The sequence below is a fragment of the Mchenga conophoros genome, linkage group LG14 (genome assembly GCF_057382185.1).
Source record: "Mchenga conophoros isolate Kocher_MC1m ecotype Shallow Benthic linkage group LG14, M_conophoros_male_GT1.1, whole genome shotgun sequence".
NCBI classification, from domain to species: domain Eukaryota; kingdom Metazoa; phylum Chordata; class Actinopteri; order Cichliformes; family Cichlidae; genus Mchenga; species Mchenga conophoros.
Window position 1 is genome coordinate 35,668,059 of NC_140539.1, and position 18,222 is coordinate 35,686,280.

At 41.9% G+C, this 18,222-nt stretch overlaps 2 protein-coding genes across 8 annotated transcripts in view; one reads left to right on the forward strand and one right to left on the reverse strand.

Annotated features, from left to right (window-relative positions):
* Positions 1-12,398, forward strand: part of mark4b (MAP/microtubule affinity-regulating kinase 4b) — a 55,072-nt gene extending 42,674 nt beyond the window's left edge. Inside the window, exons 15-19 of one of the 7 annotated variants that reach the window (XM_085244199.1) lie at positions 1,549-1,827; positions 3,029-3,111; positions 7,236-7,280; positions 8,338-8,377; positions 8,946-12,398. In XM_085244199.1, the coding sequence (XP_085100325.1) occupies positions 1,549-1,827; positions 3,029-3,111; positions 7,236-7,280; positions 8,338-8,377; positions 8,946-9,279 (781 nt within the window). In that variant the 3' untranslated portion in view covers positions 9,280-12,398. The remainder of the gene's footprint in view (positions 1-1,548; positions 1,828-3,028; positions 3,112-7,235; positions 7,281-8,337; positions 8,378-8,945) is intronic. The other 6 variants (XM_085244203.1, XM_085244200.1, XM_085244202.1 and 3 more) reach the window with 6 other exon arrangements.
* Positions 12,399-12,482: 84 nt separating this feature from the next.
* Positions 12,483-17,472, reverse strand: ckmb (creatine kinase, muscle b). The gene is made up of 9 exons (XM_085244206.1): positions 17,370-17,472; positions 15,854-15,966; positions 15,545-15,641; positions 14,961-15,115; positions 14,573-14,705; positions 14,300-14,471; positions 13,700-13,823; positions 13,410-13,599; positions 12,483-13,055 (listed from the first exon to the last, which is right to left on the reverse strand). Exons 2-9 carry the CDS (start codon positions 15,944-15,946, stop codon positions 12,877-12,879), a joined length of 1,143 nt encoding a protein of 380 aa, XP_085100332.1. The 5' UTR covers positions 15,947-15,966; positions 17,370-17,472; the 3' UTR covers positions 12,483-12,876.
* Between the last annotated feature and the right edge of the window lie 750 nt (positions 17,473-18,222).

Genomic DNA, 18,222 nt, shown 5'->3' on the forward strand with positions numbered 1-18,222 from the left:
TTTTTTAATGGTGACCCCTATTATAAAAAAACTGAAATGTCTGTGACCGATTAAGATATCTGTAAACCTTTAATTGTTTAACTAATTCTTAATTACGTTGGTATTATACCAATGGCCAGAGGGGAGGTCTTCATCAGTAGGAAAACTATTAAAACCTCAGAAAAAGTTTATTTTCCAGAGCGATCCACTGGGTGGGATAGGAGTCTTTGCCAAGCCCATTCTGGTCCCCGGGCCTTAAGTTTGACATCTCTGCTTTAACTAATCAAGCACTGACATTAGTTTGAGGCACTGGTGAAACTTGTGTACAAAACCACACACAGCTACAGAACAGAAAATTTATTTTTTTCAACCATCCCCCGTCCCGCTGTCCTCTGCTCTCTCCAGCCCCCATGTGCCCCCTGAGGTGAGTCTCAGTAGGCAGCCAGTTCACATTGACGCTAAACGATTTTGCTCTGCAACGGCTGCGCTTCAGCTTAACCCATCTAATGGCTCTGTCCCACTTGAACCCTGTGTGTGGGTGTTATCTAGAGCGTTATGAAAAGCAGCCTCAGGCCACCAGCCAGCCTGAGAGTCAGGGGTGGAGAGGTGTGTGTGTGTGTATGTGGTTTATGTGCGTAGGTGCATAAATGTGTGACAGGAGAGGGGAACTGGACATGAGGTAGTGGGGCATGCAGGCGCTCACAAGAGAGAGAATATTTTGGGTTAATTTTCAGGTTAGAAAACAACCTGTGTGAAATGTATGACAGCTAGCTCTGCTGGTCTTTCTGTCTTTTACTTTTAGACTTTATTTCAGACTTTTCATTTTTCTTGAAAAGTCTGAAATAAAGTCTGTTTGCGAACAGCTCATTATAATTTCACCTGTTGACGTCTTTGATTTGAATTGTAAAATCAAACCGGACAAATAATTATTTTTAAATTGTTAGGTTGTTAAATATACTCAAGGATAATTCACCTTTTATCAGCCAGCCAGTTATCAGTGTCCATAGATTTTGTTTAATACTGCAAACTAATGATAGAGCTTGTCTTTAACCCCAGTTTAAGCCATGAAGAAACCCAGTTACGTAATGATTGATTAAGTGTTTTTAAATGCACTTGGCATGTTAAATCCAACTTAAAGCCATAAGTCTGCTAATAATCTGCACTTGATGTCAAAAAATCCAAATGAAAGATGAAAAATACTTTTTGCTATCGAGTGTTTTCTGCCACCGATTCATTCGAGCCTTTGTTTGTCACATCACTGCTCGAGGTGGCGTGTTTTTCCAGTGAAGATGGGTCACACTGGTCTATTTGGGGTCTGAAAGTGAAGTGAAAATGCGCAGTTTTGCGATTGTTGCCTAACACTGGCTCAAACAGCCTACGCTGCAATTATAATGTGAATGTAACTTCTCTGGTTTGATTCTGTTTATGTTGAACGCGCTTCCTTCCAGATGTTTGGAAAAGCCGTAATCAAATATGTATAAATGGTTTGGTGCTTGTATGGTTCCTGAACAGTTGCACTTGTTCTAATAGTCTAACTTGCAACTTCTCCACCCTCACCCACCTCTCCAGTTCCACATCCCACCGCCTCCCCCCTGCCTCCCCCTCTACCCACAGCATTGCAGGTGCCTCTGGGACCTCCTCCTCATCCTCCACGCCTTCCTCCCGTCTGTCCCGGGGATCCACAGTGAGGAGCACTTTTCACGGAGGGCAGATTAGAGACCGCCGGCCTCCCTCTCACGCTCCTCCAGCGTCTCCTACGCTGTCCCACGATGCCAGCCCACTGCCCCATGCCAGGACCCGGGGTACGACCAACCTGCTCAGCAAAATCACCTCCAAGCTGACTCGCAGGTAAGAGGAGAAGCTAGATGTTTGAATGTCAAGTCTTACTGTTTTTGAAAGCTTTAAGTAACAAAGAAACAGGGAGTGGACGGGGCTAACTGGTAGAAACACAGTGGCTTGTTAATAAATCTGCACGTATTTTTGTTAAATGTTTAGTAATACTGCTAATCGTTGTGGTAAAGTGACAGTACAGGCCTGTCTGATTATGAGCTTACAACTAGACAGTGTAGTTCTGCACATGAAGATCATTTCGATAACCTTGCTGCCTGTCACGTCTCCTTAACCAGTACTAACCTACCAGCCTTCCTTCTCTAATAATTCAGCTTTACAGGCTTCAGAACTTGTCCTCCGGAGTGTCAGACCTGGGTCTAATAGTGTTCAAATATTGTTCGCCAATTTAATTTTCTCACATTCAAGATTCTCAGTCTTTTTCTTCCGCCACATCCACATCTTCATGGAAATATCCACCCACTGCTAACCACAGATTCAAACATCACAGAATACTAAAGTTACCGTTTACTGCACTAATTCATGTTTAGTTATTTAGATTTGACTGTGGGGGCTGTGTAATGTTCCAAGTGTGTACATCTTACTACACTACAAGACAAAATATGAATTACTCTGTCCTGAAGAAGTAAAGCTGTCTGCATGTAACAGTAAACCAACAGTAAACACACACATCCACACAATCCTGCGACATCGATGGACAGTATATGAAGACCAGTTTAAATTTATAAAAATTCGATTTTATTCAGCATGGTTACCTCCTTTTTTCAGTTCCTCCCATGAACTGTATTCCTGAGGCACCTCCGCCTTACTGCACCTTAGTGGCAATTAAAGCTAAAAAGGTAAATGATAACCTATCTGACCCAGGTCTGCGCGCTAGGTGGACACACTATATGTCTTTCACGGTTGTTCTTGGCTGCTTATTGTTGCTTTATCTGTTTGTTTGTTTGATTCTTTAACCACTTTGGCTTTTTCTTGCCAGTCACCTTCCAGTCTTCTATCCTTCTTTTCTTGAACTACAGTACCTGATGTTGAATTCTTCACCTCTTCTACCTGTGCTTCTTACTGTCACTCTGTGTTGTCTACCCCTTCACTTGCTTTTTCTTCCACTCACATCTCTCTTTCAAAAACTTTCAATTTTCCATTTTTTTCCATTCCTCTCATCCTCTCTTCACCTCCTTCTCTTCTTCCTCTCTCCTCCTAGGGTCACTCTTGACCCTTCTAAACGTCAGAGCTCAAACAAGTCCATGTCGGGCTGCACCCTCCCGCAGGGAACAAAAACAGTTAGTAAGTCTTCCTTTCCCATGTTTTCTGGCTGCTTCTGTCCATCTGACTGTCTGTCTGTCTGCCTGCCAGTGCTCAGTCATCCCCTCTACCCCTCATTCACTGTTGCAGTCTGTTGCAGGTCAGAGTTTAGTTATATGAAGTTTTATCTGAGGCAAAGCTACTCTAAAGGTAGTAATTAATATAAATAAGTCAACTGTCTCAGTCAAATATTTCCACTAAAATTTATATTTTAGCTTCATGGTGGTAAAATCAAAATTTTGATTTTTTTTTTAAAGTGAAGAATAGTTGATAAAGGAAATAACATAAGCAGGTCTTAAAAAAATCTTAGATGGCCTTTGAAGTACTATCCAAAGACATGTATGCAAAACGTCCGGCCCCACCAGTGGATTCAAACCCAGAACCAGTTTGCAGGATACGTGTGAGAGAAAATATGAAAAAGCCTAATATGCAGTTGGAATTTGGGTATAAAGCATATTTGTCTTGTATATCTTGGCTGTTAAAATACACAATATGCTTATAGACTAAACGCGGGGTTCTTGTGAGCATTGAGTGTGCATGTGAAATGCTGCCTTTCTTTATGTTGGTCAGCACTATTTGATCTGCAGCATCGACATAACTGCTCAAAAGTTCTTCGATTTATTAAAGACATTTTTATTTTTGTAAAATCTCTTTATTATTTATTATTTTCATTACATCCATCTTCTTATCTGGATCAAGTCCGATCAAATCTTTTACTTAAATAAATGAGTACTCAAAACATAATAGTGCATAACTTTGGGCTACGTTGTGTTTTCTGGTTATTCATTGTGCATTCATACATAAAACGGATAAAAACAGTTGTTGCTGCATTAAAAGGTTTTTTAAAAGTCCCACGCTTAACTTGCTTACCATGCAGAAATTTGTTGTGATACATCTTCTCCTTTTATGTTACTTGATGTGCTTATTCACCCATGCTCGGTCACTGTTTGTACACACTCGGTTTTATGTTTCCATTAACTGACGTAAAAGGTTATAAAAATCCAGGATTCAAACTTCCCTTTAGAAAGTTGAAATGCAGTAAGACTAAACTCTGCAGATGTGTGACTTAAAGTTGTGGCCAAGTCCACTGATGAAATGTTTGATGGTTGCTTCTTCCAGTAGAGCAGCTTTATCTCAAAACCAGCGTGTTTGTGTTTCTAAAACTCTGATCAGCTGCTGTCTGCTTTAGTGTCTCTTTGTCACTCCTCCCATCTCCAGTGGCTCAGCTTTAGGCTGTAGCACTCACTACAGGCTGTAAACAGCACAGCACCATTACCTGCTTCTAGCAAAGCACTTAAAAGCAACAAAAATGTGAATTATTTCTATTTTAAATGTATGTTTAAGTTTTCCTTTTTACTGTAGTATGGCTTTAAATGTTACCATCAGGTAGGATGCTAGGTCTTTTAGCTATTATAGCTAGAAATCACTACTCACAAACAAGCGCGTGGACAACACGCACACTCTTGTTCATGCAGAGTGTAGAATAAACAACACTATGGAGATGTGTGTGTATGTTTGTGCGTTCCCTGGAGTATGAGTTTATTGCAGATCAACTGCACTACTTTGAGTCACAAAATCAACACCATATGTTTGTCCATGCTGTTAACAAATCATCAGTCGTGCAGCAGCAGGGCTTTGGATTCTCAGAGAAAGCAGAGAAACCAGGACAGAAAGGAAGGGGAGTGTATTTTATACACGAAAGACACAGGGGGTGAAGGAAAAAGAGCTGAGATGAAGACAGGCAGGTTCTATCCCTCTGAAAAGTGTGACATATGGTGCGTTCCTGAATGGGTTTTAGCAGCAACGTATGTCAAAAATATCACTTTTATCCACTTCTAGATAACTGTCTTGATTTTTTCTTCACATCTAATGTTATAAAATATTATTTCAAGTGTTTAAAAAGATATTTTTGACATCAGTCCACAGCTAAGGATTCTTTCTAGAGCAAACAAACTGAGGAAAGGTCTGAAGGGTTTTTCAGGTTGGTATTAGGAGACTAGAAGGCTGTGCACAGGATGCACAGGACGTTTTAATTTAGACTAAGGCAATGTGGAGGTTGCTGTAATGGTATACAAGGTGGCAGAAAGCTAATGGATCATGCTGTAACTGTTGACAATTAATGCGATACAACAAATATGTTGAACCGTGACTGTAAATGTACCCAGCGTGCGTCTTAGCGCTCCGCAGGAGAAGAGGCTTGTAAGAAGCATCTGGGCCTGCTACAGTCATCCTAACCGACTGACCCAGCATCACTGCCGTTTTAAACCAGGATTAGTTATATAACCACAGTTTATCTGTGTCTTAAACTGGGATTGCGCGCAGCTCTCCCTCACGATACCAGCAGATTGTTCTGTTACACTGCCGCAAATTGTCTGTCTGTCTCTCGTCCCAGTTTCGGTCTTTTTTTCCTCTCCCTTTTTGCGTCCTTGTCCTCTTCTTTTTGTTCTGCTTCTCTCTCCCCCACACAATCTGTTTTTTTGCAGTTTACATACTTTAGTGTTTGCACACAGTCACTGACTCACAGCAGAGTCTGGTCAGTCTGCCACTCCACACTCGTTGCTCACAAAACACTTGAATTCCTTCATGAGGATGCGATGCTCCTTGTTTTGGAGGAGCAGGAGTGTTATTCTCGTTCTTTACACAGACAAGATGTCAAGGTCATAATCTTTATAGAGCACCTCAAAACTCTTCAATTATAATGGTCAAGTTTAGTGTTCTTAAACCTAAAGAATTCCCCTCGAGATATTTGCTCAATAATTACTTGGATAACTTTTTCCCGTAAAGGTGTATCCCAGTGGTTATTCCTGGGGATTAGGACAGATCTCTCTCTACTTTTTATTTTGTGTGACGCAGTCAAAACATTGAACTACGCAATCTAAACATTTGTTTAGCCCTGATTAAAACCTCTGCACCACAACAGCTCCTTAGTCAGAGCAACGGTCATCTTAGTTCATTTAGGTTTCATTTTTCAAACTTAATCTGTCAGTGAAAACTCACTGCTGGCTCCTTCAAAGTCACCCCCATTTCCAGGAATAGAGATCAGGTTGCCATGCTGGCGGGAAGGAAGCCATCAGTCAAGTGCGTGAATAGCAACAGTGGCCCCCGGTGGACACAGATGGGATCTGTATTAACCAGCCCGTCTGTGTGAGTGTAATCGTAGCAAATCATGTGGTCCTGGAGACGGCACAAACTACAGGAGAGAGCAGACAGAAAATCAATGACATGCAGCTATTAAAGAGGGTGGAGGAGAAGAAGAAGTGCTCAGTGCATCATGGGAACTAACTAACTATAAGCTTCATCAAAGAGGAAAGTTTGAATCCTAATCTTAAAATTAGAAAGGGCTTGGTCTCCTGAATCCGAACTACAGATGAAGGCTCTATGTCATAGTGTCCTATATCTACTAACCGGAAGACCGGTGGTTCAATCCCTGGCTCCTCTAGTCTGAATGTCCTCAGTGAGACGCCGAACCACAAATTGCTGCTGATGCATCCATCAGCGTGAGAGTGTGGGTATCATATAAAAAAAGAGCGTTCACAGAATAGAGCACTGTCTGAATGTGTGGTCTGCATGAGTGTGCGTGAATGGATGCATACGACCGCTCGCAGTGCAGTAGGAGTAGAAAATGGCAGTCTATTTGTCCAGTATAAGCTAAAACAAAAGTCGTGAAATGCAGTCGTAAAGCCTGTGAAAAAGCTGTCAGTACAAATGTATCTCATGAGTACCCTGCTGGCATCTTGTAACTCACTAATTTGTGCTTCTACCAGCATTAAAGTCTGCGTTTGCGTGAGTCGTGTAACACAAACTATGTGTTGAGACCTGGTCTGCTGCCATAAATTCACCCCCTCGGCATTTGTTCATCCTTCTCACTCGTTTTGTCGATTTTTGTGGTTTCACATCCATCCAGTGTTTCAGTGCAGTGAGTGCAGGTCGGTGATCCATCTGTGATTTGAAGATCATGTTCTGTGTCGTGTTTAGTGGATTGGTCCATTAGCTGTGCTGCTGATTGACAGGAAATGGGGGTGGGGGGTGTAGAAGGGGAGGGGTTGTGTGAGAAAGCGGTTGGCCGATTGATTTCTAACAGATAAATTTTTTTTTTTCTTCTTGAGGGTCACAGACGAACCTGAGAGAATCAGCAGATCTCCGGTCACAAGGTGAGTAAACATGTTTTAACCAGTACAGGAAATAAAGTTCCAACAGAGGCTATTTTTCACACGGAAACATGTCGAAGCACGCTGGAGGCAGAAAGACACATCGTGCACACTCACTGAATTCAGGGTTCAGTTAGCAGAGCCATGTTTTCACCAATCACAGGTTCACATGTGATGCAGGTTTGCAGCAGTAACCCTCGATACCCTACAAAGTGTTTTTTTTTCCCCTTATGCAGCCGAAACAGGTCATGAATAATGAAACGCATCAGGCTATTTATAAGAAAGCTCAGCAGTGTGAGTGCCTCTGTCACATTTGTCGCCAAAGGTCAACGCTTGTGAACTGTTACAGATAAAAGGTGCTTCGCTGCATTTGTTAAGGCTTTAGTTACCAATTATTTTTCAAATTCAAATTATTAATTAAGGAAATTATCCCATCCATGTAGTGTAGATTAAGGAGAGAATCTTAGGCTTTACTGTTAGGTATAGATTAAGTTACTCAGCACTATAAAGAATAATTGAAATTTGGTTTGTTTTTTTCAGTGTATTGTATAATGACCTGCTCTATTCCCTCTCTACAGTCTCTATAATGTGCTATAGCACATCTAGATCATCTTAAAGTCTTTGTCAAGTTTAAAGGCAAATACAAAACTTGATACATCATGTAAAGTCTCTTCCTTGCAAGCATCTTAAATAAAAAATAAAAAGACGTATGTAAACCTCTGTATCAGAAATGTGACCTGCTATAAATGGCTGTTACTGCTGTCTATTCTTTTCTTCATTTATTTGTTACTGAGAGGCTACAGAGATGAAATCACACTCATGCTGTTTCATATTATTTATATGAGACATACTTTAACAGAAATCATGGCCAGCATACAGCACACAGAGATATTTTTCACCTCTGGATGAAATTCAAAAATATTTTTGTCAGTAATCAAAAGCCACATGAGACCACTGAATCATAGCTCAGAGGTCGCATTCATTTCTTGTACTGTAATCTCTGTAAACTGAGTCTCGGTCTCTCTTTATTTTACTCAAACTGGTGTGCGCTCCCTCTCAGCCTCAGCTGCTCCAGCCCAGTCTCAGGTTAAAAACAGCAGGTAAACCAGCTGCACCAGGCTAACATTAGCAAACGGACTGTGGTGGTAGATGCTGAGTGTGTCTCCCTGTGGTAGATAATAGAACTATAATGCTGGACTAATAGAAAATGCATTAAATTATATTTTTTACCAGCAGGTTTTATGCTGTTTGTTGTCACTTGTTGCTCCAGAACAAGAAGTCCATTACAGACGATAATTATTGATTACACTGAACACTGACCACTTTCATGTTACTCATTATAAAACATTTTTAAAGAAGAAATGTTTATTTTCATATCTTATTTGAACAGCAATTATGTGTTAGTGTAGAAAATAGACTTTGACTCATCTGTGTCCTAGGAACAGAATCAAAATCCAGTGATGTGTGTGATATTAATTGTCTTTCTTCTCCTCCCCTCCCCCTAACCACTCATATTCTCACACAACCACACATTCAATCACTTGTCTTCACACTTTACCATTCATCATCCTACATTTAAATCTCTTCTTCTGCCTTTGCTCTTCTCTTAAAAACTTTCCATCTATCTCCTCCATTTGCATCACCCCTCCCTTTTCTTAACCTTTTCAGTCGCCATCTATCTGGGCATCAGAAAGCGGCCGAGCCCCGGACCCCCCGATGCGGCTGGGATGTGAGGGTACGGAGCCCCCGCGACCCGGCCGAGGTGGTGCTAGCGCTGCGTGAGGCGGCACAGGGCTGCGGCTGCCAGGTCCACCTGGCCGGGCCTTTCCTCCTGTCCTGCACCCACGGAGCAGCCGGGGCCCGCGTGGCCTTCGAGGCCGAGGTCTGCCAGCTGCCCAGCGGGCTGGGCCAGAGCAGCGGTGTAAAGTTCAAGCGCCTCTGGGGGGCACCGTTAGCCTTTAGAGACATTGCCACCAAAGTGTCCAAGGAGCTGGAGCTCTGAGGGCAACCGGGGGTGGGGCAGATTGACAACGCACAGGACAGGTTAATGAATGATGAGGGATGCAGAGGAGAAGGGTCACAAGCCCTCTTCTCTTCATCCCTGGGCTCCACCTCAGCTGGCGTGGCTAATGATGCCTCGCCTCCGCCAAAGACCCTCTTCTTCTGATGCCACCAGTCACAGGCAGACAAATGGATACACAGATGTGGATAGCCCACCGCTGCAGGCTTATGATGACCCTTGACCTTGGAGCTGTCAGTGACCTACAATCCCTGCTTAACACCACCACTATAAAAAAATGAGCCCATAGAGTCAGACTGTTTTTGTTTTCATGATTTCATATTTGATGATGATGATGGGGATGGTGCGAATGATGGAGCTGAATAAGTTGTTGTTGTTGACATTGTTATTCCTTTTGTATCATATTTGTTGTCATTCCTTTTTAAAGAGCTGCTATTTAAAGAAATGTTTTCATTTTTGTGTATTAAGTTTATTTTCTTTCTTTAGTGCTTTTAAAACGGGCAGACATTTGGCAAACGTCACATATTTAAGTGAGGGCGTAGTGTGACCTCCGGCCTCTAGAGGGAGACATGCAGAAATGCAAAGACAAGCGTTGCAGAATTTCTGCCCATCCATGAACAAAAGTGGTGTTTCTGCTCATTTGGGAGTCTGACGTGTTTGTATCATTTCAGGTAAACTGCTTCTCTGTCTGCTGGGCTCATAGCTGGCAGGTGAAGCGCTTACAGACAAGCAAAGCTGCCTAATAATACAGGACCAACCTGATTATTTAAGCGTTCGCTCTGATCCTTAAAAACAAATACAACTTCACCAAATGTTTGTCCTTTAAAGTGCTAAGTTTAATGTGTTCCTTGCAATAGAAGAAATTAATTTTAATACCTAACAGGAAGTTCCTGTATCCATGTTGGTTTCATCAGTTTTATGTTGTATTTTTCTTAAAAAGACAAACAAAAACAACAAGCCAATCGGAGTGCATTATTGTGACACAGACACACAAGTTAAACAACCAGTGTGTAGGATTTTGTAGCATCTAAGAGTGAGGTTGGGGAAAACATCCTTACAACCACATGTTAGGCTCTCTCTTAAGCCGGTCTTTGGGTTTCTTAGTCTGACCCAGTTGACGGTTCGATGCTCTGGATGCAGGACAAGCTCTCACTGTGTAGATACAAATGGCTAAAGTTAAGCTAAAAATGTGCAATGCGTAGTTACATGTGCTTATACACTAATGTAAACATAACTATGAATGCCATATACATTTCTGCTAATGGAGCTTCGGGACTCCTACGCACTGGTCCTGATGAAAGTAGTTCCAGTAAATAAAGAGTAAAATGCATTTAATGAAAATACATTTTTGCCCATCAAAATTTTAAAAAGGAATACTTCTTTAAAAAAATGGCAACTAAAAAAATCCACTTCCTGTTTTACCAGGCTAATCCAAACACGATTTAACCTCCTGCTTCTGACAGTCTCCTGGATCACTCATGACCTGCTCAGGGTTTTGTTTTAGCCACATGCCACACGAAGTCTTATCAGTTCACCCTGGAATCGCTGTTTTCCCTTCACCTAACCATAAAGGCTTGAGCTGGCAGATGCTGAGAGGTTAAAAACTTGGTCCATTTTCCAAAAGTGATGACTCATATTTTTAATAAAAACATTCATAAATGGAAGAAAGAGACCTTTAGGTTTTTTTTGTCATAATTTTATCCCCAAACATACTGTAGTGTAGGAGCTGATGCTTCACTGGGTAGTTAACAGTACGAAACAGTATCCCAGCTTTTTGCTTCACTTGAGTGTAGTGCAATGCAGACACAAAGCCAAGAATCAAGACTTGAATAAGCACCGATTACGATTAACAGGGCTCCTTGTTTGTTTTATTATTTTTTTTTATTGCTGTAACCTTTTTGAATTTTGTTGAGCACTTTCTTTTCTATTTTTAAAAACTTTTTCCCCTTTTTTCTTTTTAACATCCCATTTTTTTCTTTCACCCATTTAAAGCCCACTACAAAGAATACTAAGAATCATCCTGAATGTCTTTCTTTGCTTATATGGCTGCTTGACTTTACATGGTAAAACCAGCTGTGACGTCTTCAGGTTTCCAGGTAGATGTGCCACTTGGTTACAGTGACGTTACTGTAACCAAATTAGAGGGAACCGATGTACAGGTACATTTAAAAAGTACCAAATTTCTGATGAACTCTCAACTCAAATGAAAATCTGTCTTACATCAGTCTTTTTTTTTTGTGCTTTATTACACTGATTTCTTCTTTGAAACATCTTTACCAAACTGTAGACTTTATCCTCTGTTTACCAATCAGACTGCAGCACTGCTGGAAGGTGTATGACTGTTGACCAACCAGACTTAAGTATTGCTGTAAGAGGTTTTTGACTGTTAACCAATCGAACTCCTGCTTTATCAAAGCTTGTGGCGTGCGCGTTGATGAGGCAGTAGTTTAAAGGGGGAATGTGACCTTGAATGACCTTTAAGAATTCATTTTTCTTTTATAAAAACAACACTTTGCTGCTCATTAAAGATCATAGTTACCAAAATTATACCAACAGAGACTCCGCTTAGCGCTACGGTGATCACACATTGGTGCACGGACACTGATAACTCCAAAATCAAAAGGTTGTTGTACGTCTATTGTAACTCTATAAAGCTACGCAACTATAACTTGTCCTTTTCAAGTATGCAGCATCTGACAAAACACTGGGAATGGAAATGTTGGATGTTAGAGCAGATTTGTGATCTTTCACTACAGCAATTTATCTGTTTCATGGGAGATTTCAGCCGCGGCAGGTCTCCACCGCTGTCTGATAATGTGAAGCTGTGATTTAGGGCTAGTTTTGCAGATTTCTTTCTTTTTTGTTTGTTTTATTTCGTGTATAACGGAGCCTCGCCCCGTGGGGCTGTTCTCTAGATACGGTTAGGGCCGCGCTTTAAGGCTACAGTTCTGTTGTGTAGTGTGTTTAAAGCCGTCGCTGTTATCAGTAAAACTTAACTTATGGGCTGAAATTACAGAAATGATCGACCTGCAATCCTGCATGTCTCCTTGGAAATAATGTGTCACACAAAAATAAAGACTTTCAACCTCGTTCTTATTTTATGTCTGTTTTGTGATTGCTGCCAGTGAAATTAATGTTCTCTTCTCAGGAGATCTCATAAAGAAAAGATGACATAACCAGGAAGCTTGATTGTCACATGGGGCATCATTTAATAGTCCATTATATTGTACAACCAAAAAAAAATTCCTTTGGTGTGCGTGTACATAGCCATGGTCAGACTATGTATGGATTGATCCCAGGATGTTGCCGAGATGATGAGAAGAGAGATGGTTAGAGTTAGAAGAAACCAAAGACAGTAGAGGAGAGGATGAGAGGAGTAATGATGGCAGAAATAAGTAAGAAAGGAAGGAGGATAAAGAGAAGTGGAGTGTCTGTTGACGGAAAGAAGAAAGCAGAAAGTAGCCAGTTGGCCGAAACCAGTAAAATAACTTTACAACATGGCTACCGCTTCATTTTTTTATAAAATAAAAAAACAAAACAAACTCCGACAGTCATTCGATCGTGGGATGTCTGTCCACTTTACTTCTGGGCGGGGATCATGCCATCAATGGACTCTCCCTTCTCAAGCTTCTTCTCCATCTCAACCATCAGCTTGACGCCATCGACCACCAGCTGGACCTGATACACCTCAGAGGAGCCCAGACGGTCAGCGTTGGAGATGTCGAACACGCCGCCCACAGAGGCTGTGTCCACACCGCCTGTGTCAAAAGATGAGGACAATAAGAACAAGAAGGCTCAAGAGGAGGTGTAGGGGGAGGAGGAGTTACCCTTTAGCCACTGACGTAGTACATGCCATCAGCAAAGACAACTATTCCCTTTTATCAGCTTGTTTCAGAGGCACAGCTGGATGACGTGAAATTAAAGGCTCATTCCCACATCAAGTAATTTTACTGGAACTTAGACACACAGACACACACACAGACACACACACAGACACACACACAGACACACACACAGACACCATCCGTCCCAAAAAAGTGACACTGAGGTGGTTGTTTGTACACTAAATGCTTAATATGTCTGTTTATAGCTTCAAAAGCATTTTTCCGCACCTGTGCCACGCTTCTGCAGACGCAGCCTGGACAGGATCTCCTCAAACTTGGCGTGTGTGCTGAGCTTGGGCAGCTTGACGTGCACGCCACCACGCAGGCCGGTTCCCAGGTTAGAGGGGCAGGTCAGGATGTAGCCCAGATGCTCGTTCCACATGAAGCCGTGGTTGTGCTTCTTGAAGATCCCCTCAATCTGAACGGTGAAGAGTAAGAAATTATTCATCCTACGGTTGTTTAAGAGCCCAGCGAGTCCAAAAAAGGAAACCATAGAAGGTCCTGTTTGTGAGTATTACCTTCTGCAGGCCGACACAGAAGCGTCTGAAGACCTCCTTCATGTTGCCTCCCTTCTGCATGGAGATGACACGCAGGTGATCCTCCTCGTTCACCCAGACCAGGAAGGTCTTGTTGTCGTTGTGCCTAGAGGAATAAAACCCAGCTCAGTTTTATTTGATTTACAGGCAACAAGCAGCACTTCTTAAAGAAATTTGTGCCACACTTGCAGGCTTTCTCTCTATATTCAACCAATAAATTGTTAAGTTGACCTTGAAGATCTCTGTGGATATAGTCAAATGACTTACATCATTTGTAAAGGATGTAAGTTTAAACTGCAGCTTCAGCAAACATGAGACGCTTTAAGAGATGTTTAAAAGAAGAAATAATTGGTGTTTTCTTCATATTATGCAGACAGATGGTAATGATGTCAAAGATTTGCTGAGGAAGGGCAGATGGGAGAATTTCTCTCAGATGTTTCTAATGTGTTTGTGTTTTCATAAACGGAGAAAAGCTGCTGTCTCGGCTGATTACAGCACGTATCTGATCACCCTGCTTTTTAAAGAGGAGGAAAAAAATAGAATTGTCTTCAGATTTATTGATTTCCCATTTCTGTTTCTCACCAGATGCCTCTGGCGTCAGGCCAGTCGCGGGCCATACCGGCGCAGGTCAGCAGGGGGGACACAGGCTTGTCAAACAGGAAGTGATCAGCGATCAGCTGCTCCTGCTCGGCATCAGTCATGCCATCCAGGGGGTAGTACTTTCCCTTGAACTCACCCTCCAGGCTGGACAGTGCTGAGGAAGGAAGGTGTGCGGCACAAAGATGTCAGTCTGTGAATAAAATGAGTTTTATAAACATGTGGGTTATTCTTATAGGTTTGACATTTAGCGTTTACCCTCGATGGACAGATTCTGGATGGCTCTGCGCTCTCCACGGCTGTTGTGGGGGGGCAGGGTGAATCCCTTGATGCTGCGGCCAGTACGGACACGGCTGGAGAGCACATAGTTGGGGTCCAGGTCATCACCACCCTGGAACACAACGTAGACATTATAATTATGTTATAGTATTTCATAGTATATATTTTGATTTCATTTCTATAATAAATTAATGTGTCTTTCATTGACAAACTCAAAGAAATGAAATGTGGACCCACATTTTGAGGGATGTGGAAGTTAACTTCTAAGTTAGTCCAGTTCAAGTACATCAGCTTTAACACAGTTTAGGGAATGAATGTGATTAGGCTGGTGTAAATGTGGAATATCGAACAACACTTGACTCTTCACCTTCAGGTTCTCGAAGTTCAGGTCGGTCTTGTGCTTGTCGGTGGGCTTGTATCCACCATGACGGTCGGAGATGATTGGGTCCAGCAGGTCCTTGAAGACCTCATAGGACTCCTCATCACCAGCAACGCAGCCCACAGTCATGATGAAGGGGTGACCTTGGGACAAGAAGGAGAGTAGGAAAGATTTTAACCATGCTGTATATCAAATAAAGTAGCAGTAAAATAAAAAGTATACAGGAAACGTCTTCACTCTTAATCTTTGTCCGTTTGGTCAAATTCATTAACACAACCAGCCTGACGAGCAGATGCTGACGAGTCTGGGATGTTGTGCTGTGTTGTTGTACAGGTGTGAACTTCTTCAATCTTACAGCCTGACTAACACCACCCGTATTAAAAGGAAACAAAAATTTAAATGCCTTTGAAAATGAAGTGAATCGTTCCTGAACCGGCAACAAAAATGTCAAACTAGGAATGAAATAAAAGTAAAACCTATAATGTCAGTAACCTAATCACAGGTCGTATTTGGTTACAGGTTGTGCTACAGTTATTCATGTCTCGTGGTGCCTGTTTGCCTTTGCTTCTCACCAGGGTTGTCGACACCGGTCTGGATGACATCATCCACGGTGAAGCCGCTGGGGGTGGACTTGCTTCTCAGCTTGCCGTAGATCTCCTTGCTCAGCACCTACAGCAGATAACACACGCAGGTCAGCCATGTGACTCACCTGTCTTTACCGGGAAATCTAAGAGATCCCGAAAGAAGTAATCACCGCATTTTTGTGGCATGCATCTTCACAAAACCCTGAATCATGTCTCGTTGAAACGAAATAGCATCTAAGCCCATGTGTGTGGCAGTAAAGTGTCCATGTTTAGACCATGTCAGAGCAGGGTTTGTACCTTGGCCATGTGGTTATTGTGCTTGGTCAGATCGGGGTACTCGTCGTCCACCGAGAACTTCATTTTGTAGTCGTTGTGGCAGTTCTTCGTCATGGCTGTGATTCTTACTCCACCTGACAGGAGACGGGGGAAAGAGGACAGTGTGCTGTTTTAATTATTTAGGCGGGATCATGCAATGTTTCCCTTATCAGAATAATATGACATCCATGAAAAAAATGTGTTTACTTAATTTACCAGTTATCACTTGGTGTCTATCTGGTGTGGTTATGTAAGAAAAGTCCGTCTTCCTCTTTGATCTTTTATTTTTTACTTTTTAACTTCTCCCTTCTGTCTTCTTCACGTCCCCCCCACCCCTCTCTTTGTCAGCTGTGCTATGTCCCCCCTGCTCTTCCTTTCTCCCAGACGTCTCACCACCTGTCTCCCCCTCACAGCAAACATTATTAATAGCATAGTCATGCCCCCTCCTCCACTGCACCCGTCCCACCTCAAGCTCATAACGATGATTGGCTTTCTCTCCCATCTCACTCAATTCAACGTAACGTCAGCTTCCAAGGGAGGCGAAAGCCTGCATGGAGTAGTTTTCCACAGAAGTAATTCAGCTTTTAAAATAGCTTTAACAAAATGAAAACAGCAGAAAATATTAATTCTCAGAAATAAATGAGGTTCACAGTTTTATTTTTCTATGCTCTATGATCTATTTTGTTTATTTCATTTAATTCCTTTTTAGCTGAGAAAAAGCAGTAAGAAAGAAGAAAACTACTTTGGTCACATAACCTTTTTAACTTCTGCAGAAATTAATTCAATAACAGTTTAGGAATCTGAAAAGGCAACCGGCGCTGCAGCTTCATAATCAATCAGGTTGTTGTCAAGAATAAATATGCAACTCCTCCTCACTTCTTTCTTTTTCTGTTTGCTGTCAGTGTCTCTTTCCTTGAGGCCGAGCTCAGTTAGTGGAGGTGCATTAAACTGATGATGACACCTGGTGCAGCGAAAAGGTCAAAGCCTGCATGCCTCACAGACGGCTGTGCAAGTTCCATGACTATATCAAGCGCTCCTAAACTATTCAAAGACATACCTCAAGCCAGTGCTGCAGGCGTCAGCAACAGATGACAGATAGACGCAACTGCTGGCGCAGCACTACAGCACTACAAATGGATATGCCCTCAACCCCACACTGCTGCTCACGTCCAAGAATCTTTCAAAGAAATGCCTACGTTTCAGGCTACAGTGTGCATCGGTAGAAGAGTATTTAAAGTTTATTTTAGTAGCTTCCATCCCAGAAAAAACGTTTCACAAAAATCCAAGACAGAAATGCAGAGGGGGAGTACGTTTTCACGGCTCGGTGTTCGCCAGCGGTGCGGAACCATTCAGTTTTCTGGTTTCCCTCTCAGACCAATTTTGTTCTCAAAAGGTTTGATCCATATTTAAATGGGAAAAACATCAGAATATTTCCCTTTCATTTACCAAAAAGTCAAACTGAAACATTGCATTCAGGGTTGTTTTTTTTTTCTTTTACCTGCTTAGGAGAAAAGAAAGAAGTAACAGATCCCGGGATCAGATCCTATCCACCAAATATAGGGGTCGCCCAGCTCTACCAGGTGATGGACTAAAGTATTTATACTCAGACCTCTGCTGCTATTGGCTGACTGGACTTGGGGTCACCTCATTTGATTGGGTAGAAAGGGTTTTCCGTGCCCGGCTGAGTTTCTAAAAGGCAAGAACCGAGATCACACAACACTGGAGACAAGGGACAGACAAGGCAACAGCTGCAGCGGGAGGTCCAACCCTTCACCTTCTGTCTGCATGTAACTGTTTCATAGCAGCCTGCAGGAAAGGACACGGTTATCTGGAAATATCTGTGTATTATATGCATGCAAAGCAGGGAAATTGTGTCCACATGTTCCAAGTTATTTAACCTGGTTACAGAGTAACTGTAATTGAATTTAGATAAAAGGTACAAATGTCAAAATCCCAAAGTCATGCAGGAATATATGTATCTAGCGTTTAGTAAGATACTGTGAAATACTAATTTAGAAGAACATTTGCCTCATCTGTTGTTTTATTTTTTATGTTTAACATTTTTTTATGTTAACCAGTCCTTAAAATATATCTTGGGGGAAGAGTGGGAGGAGGAAATTCCTTAGTTCAACCCTTAAAATATGGAAGAACATCAATTTTTATAAATGATTTTAATTAAAAACATACTAAAAAGTAATTTTTGTTGTCACCAAATATGTTCAGGCTAATACTGTGCAGCCTTGTGTCGATCATGCATGAAGCTTTTAATCTGGTTTGACATGGTCACTTGTTACAGTAAGAGTGGGAGACTCTGATGGGCATTTGAACCCTGCTTTCGTGTTTCATAAGTG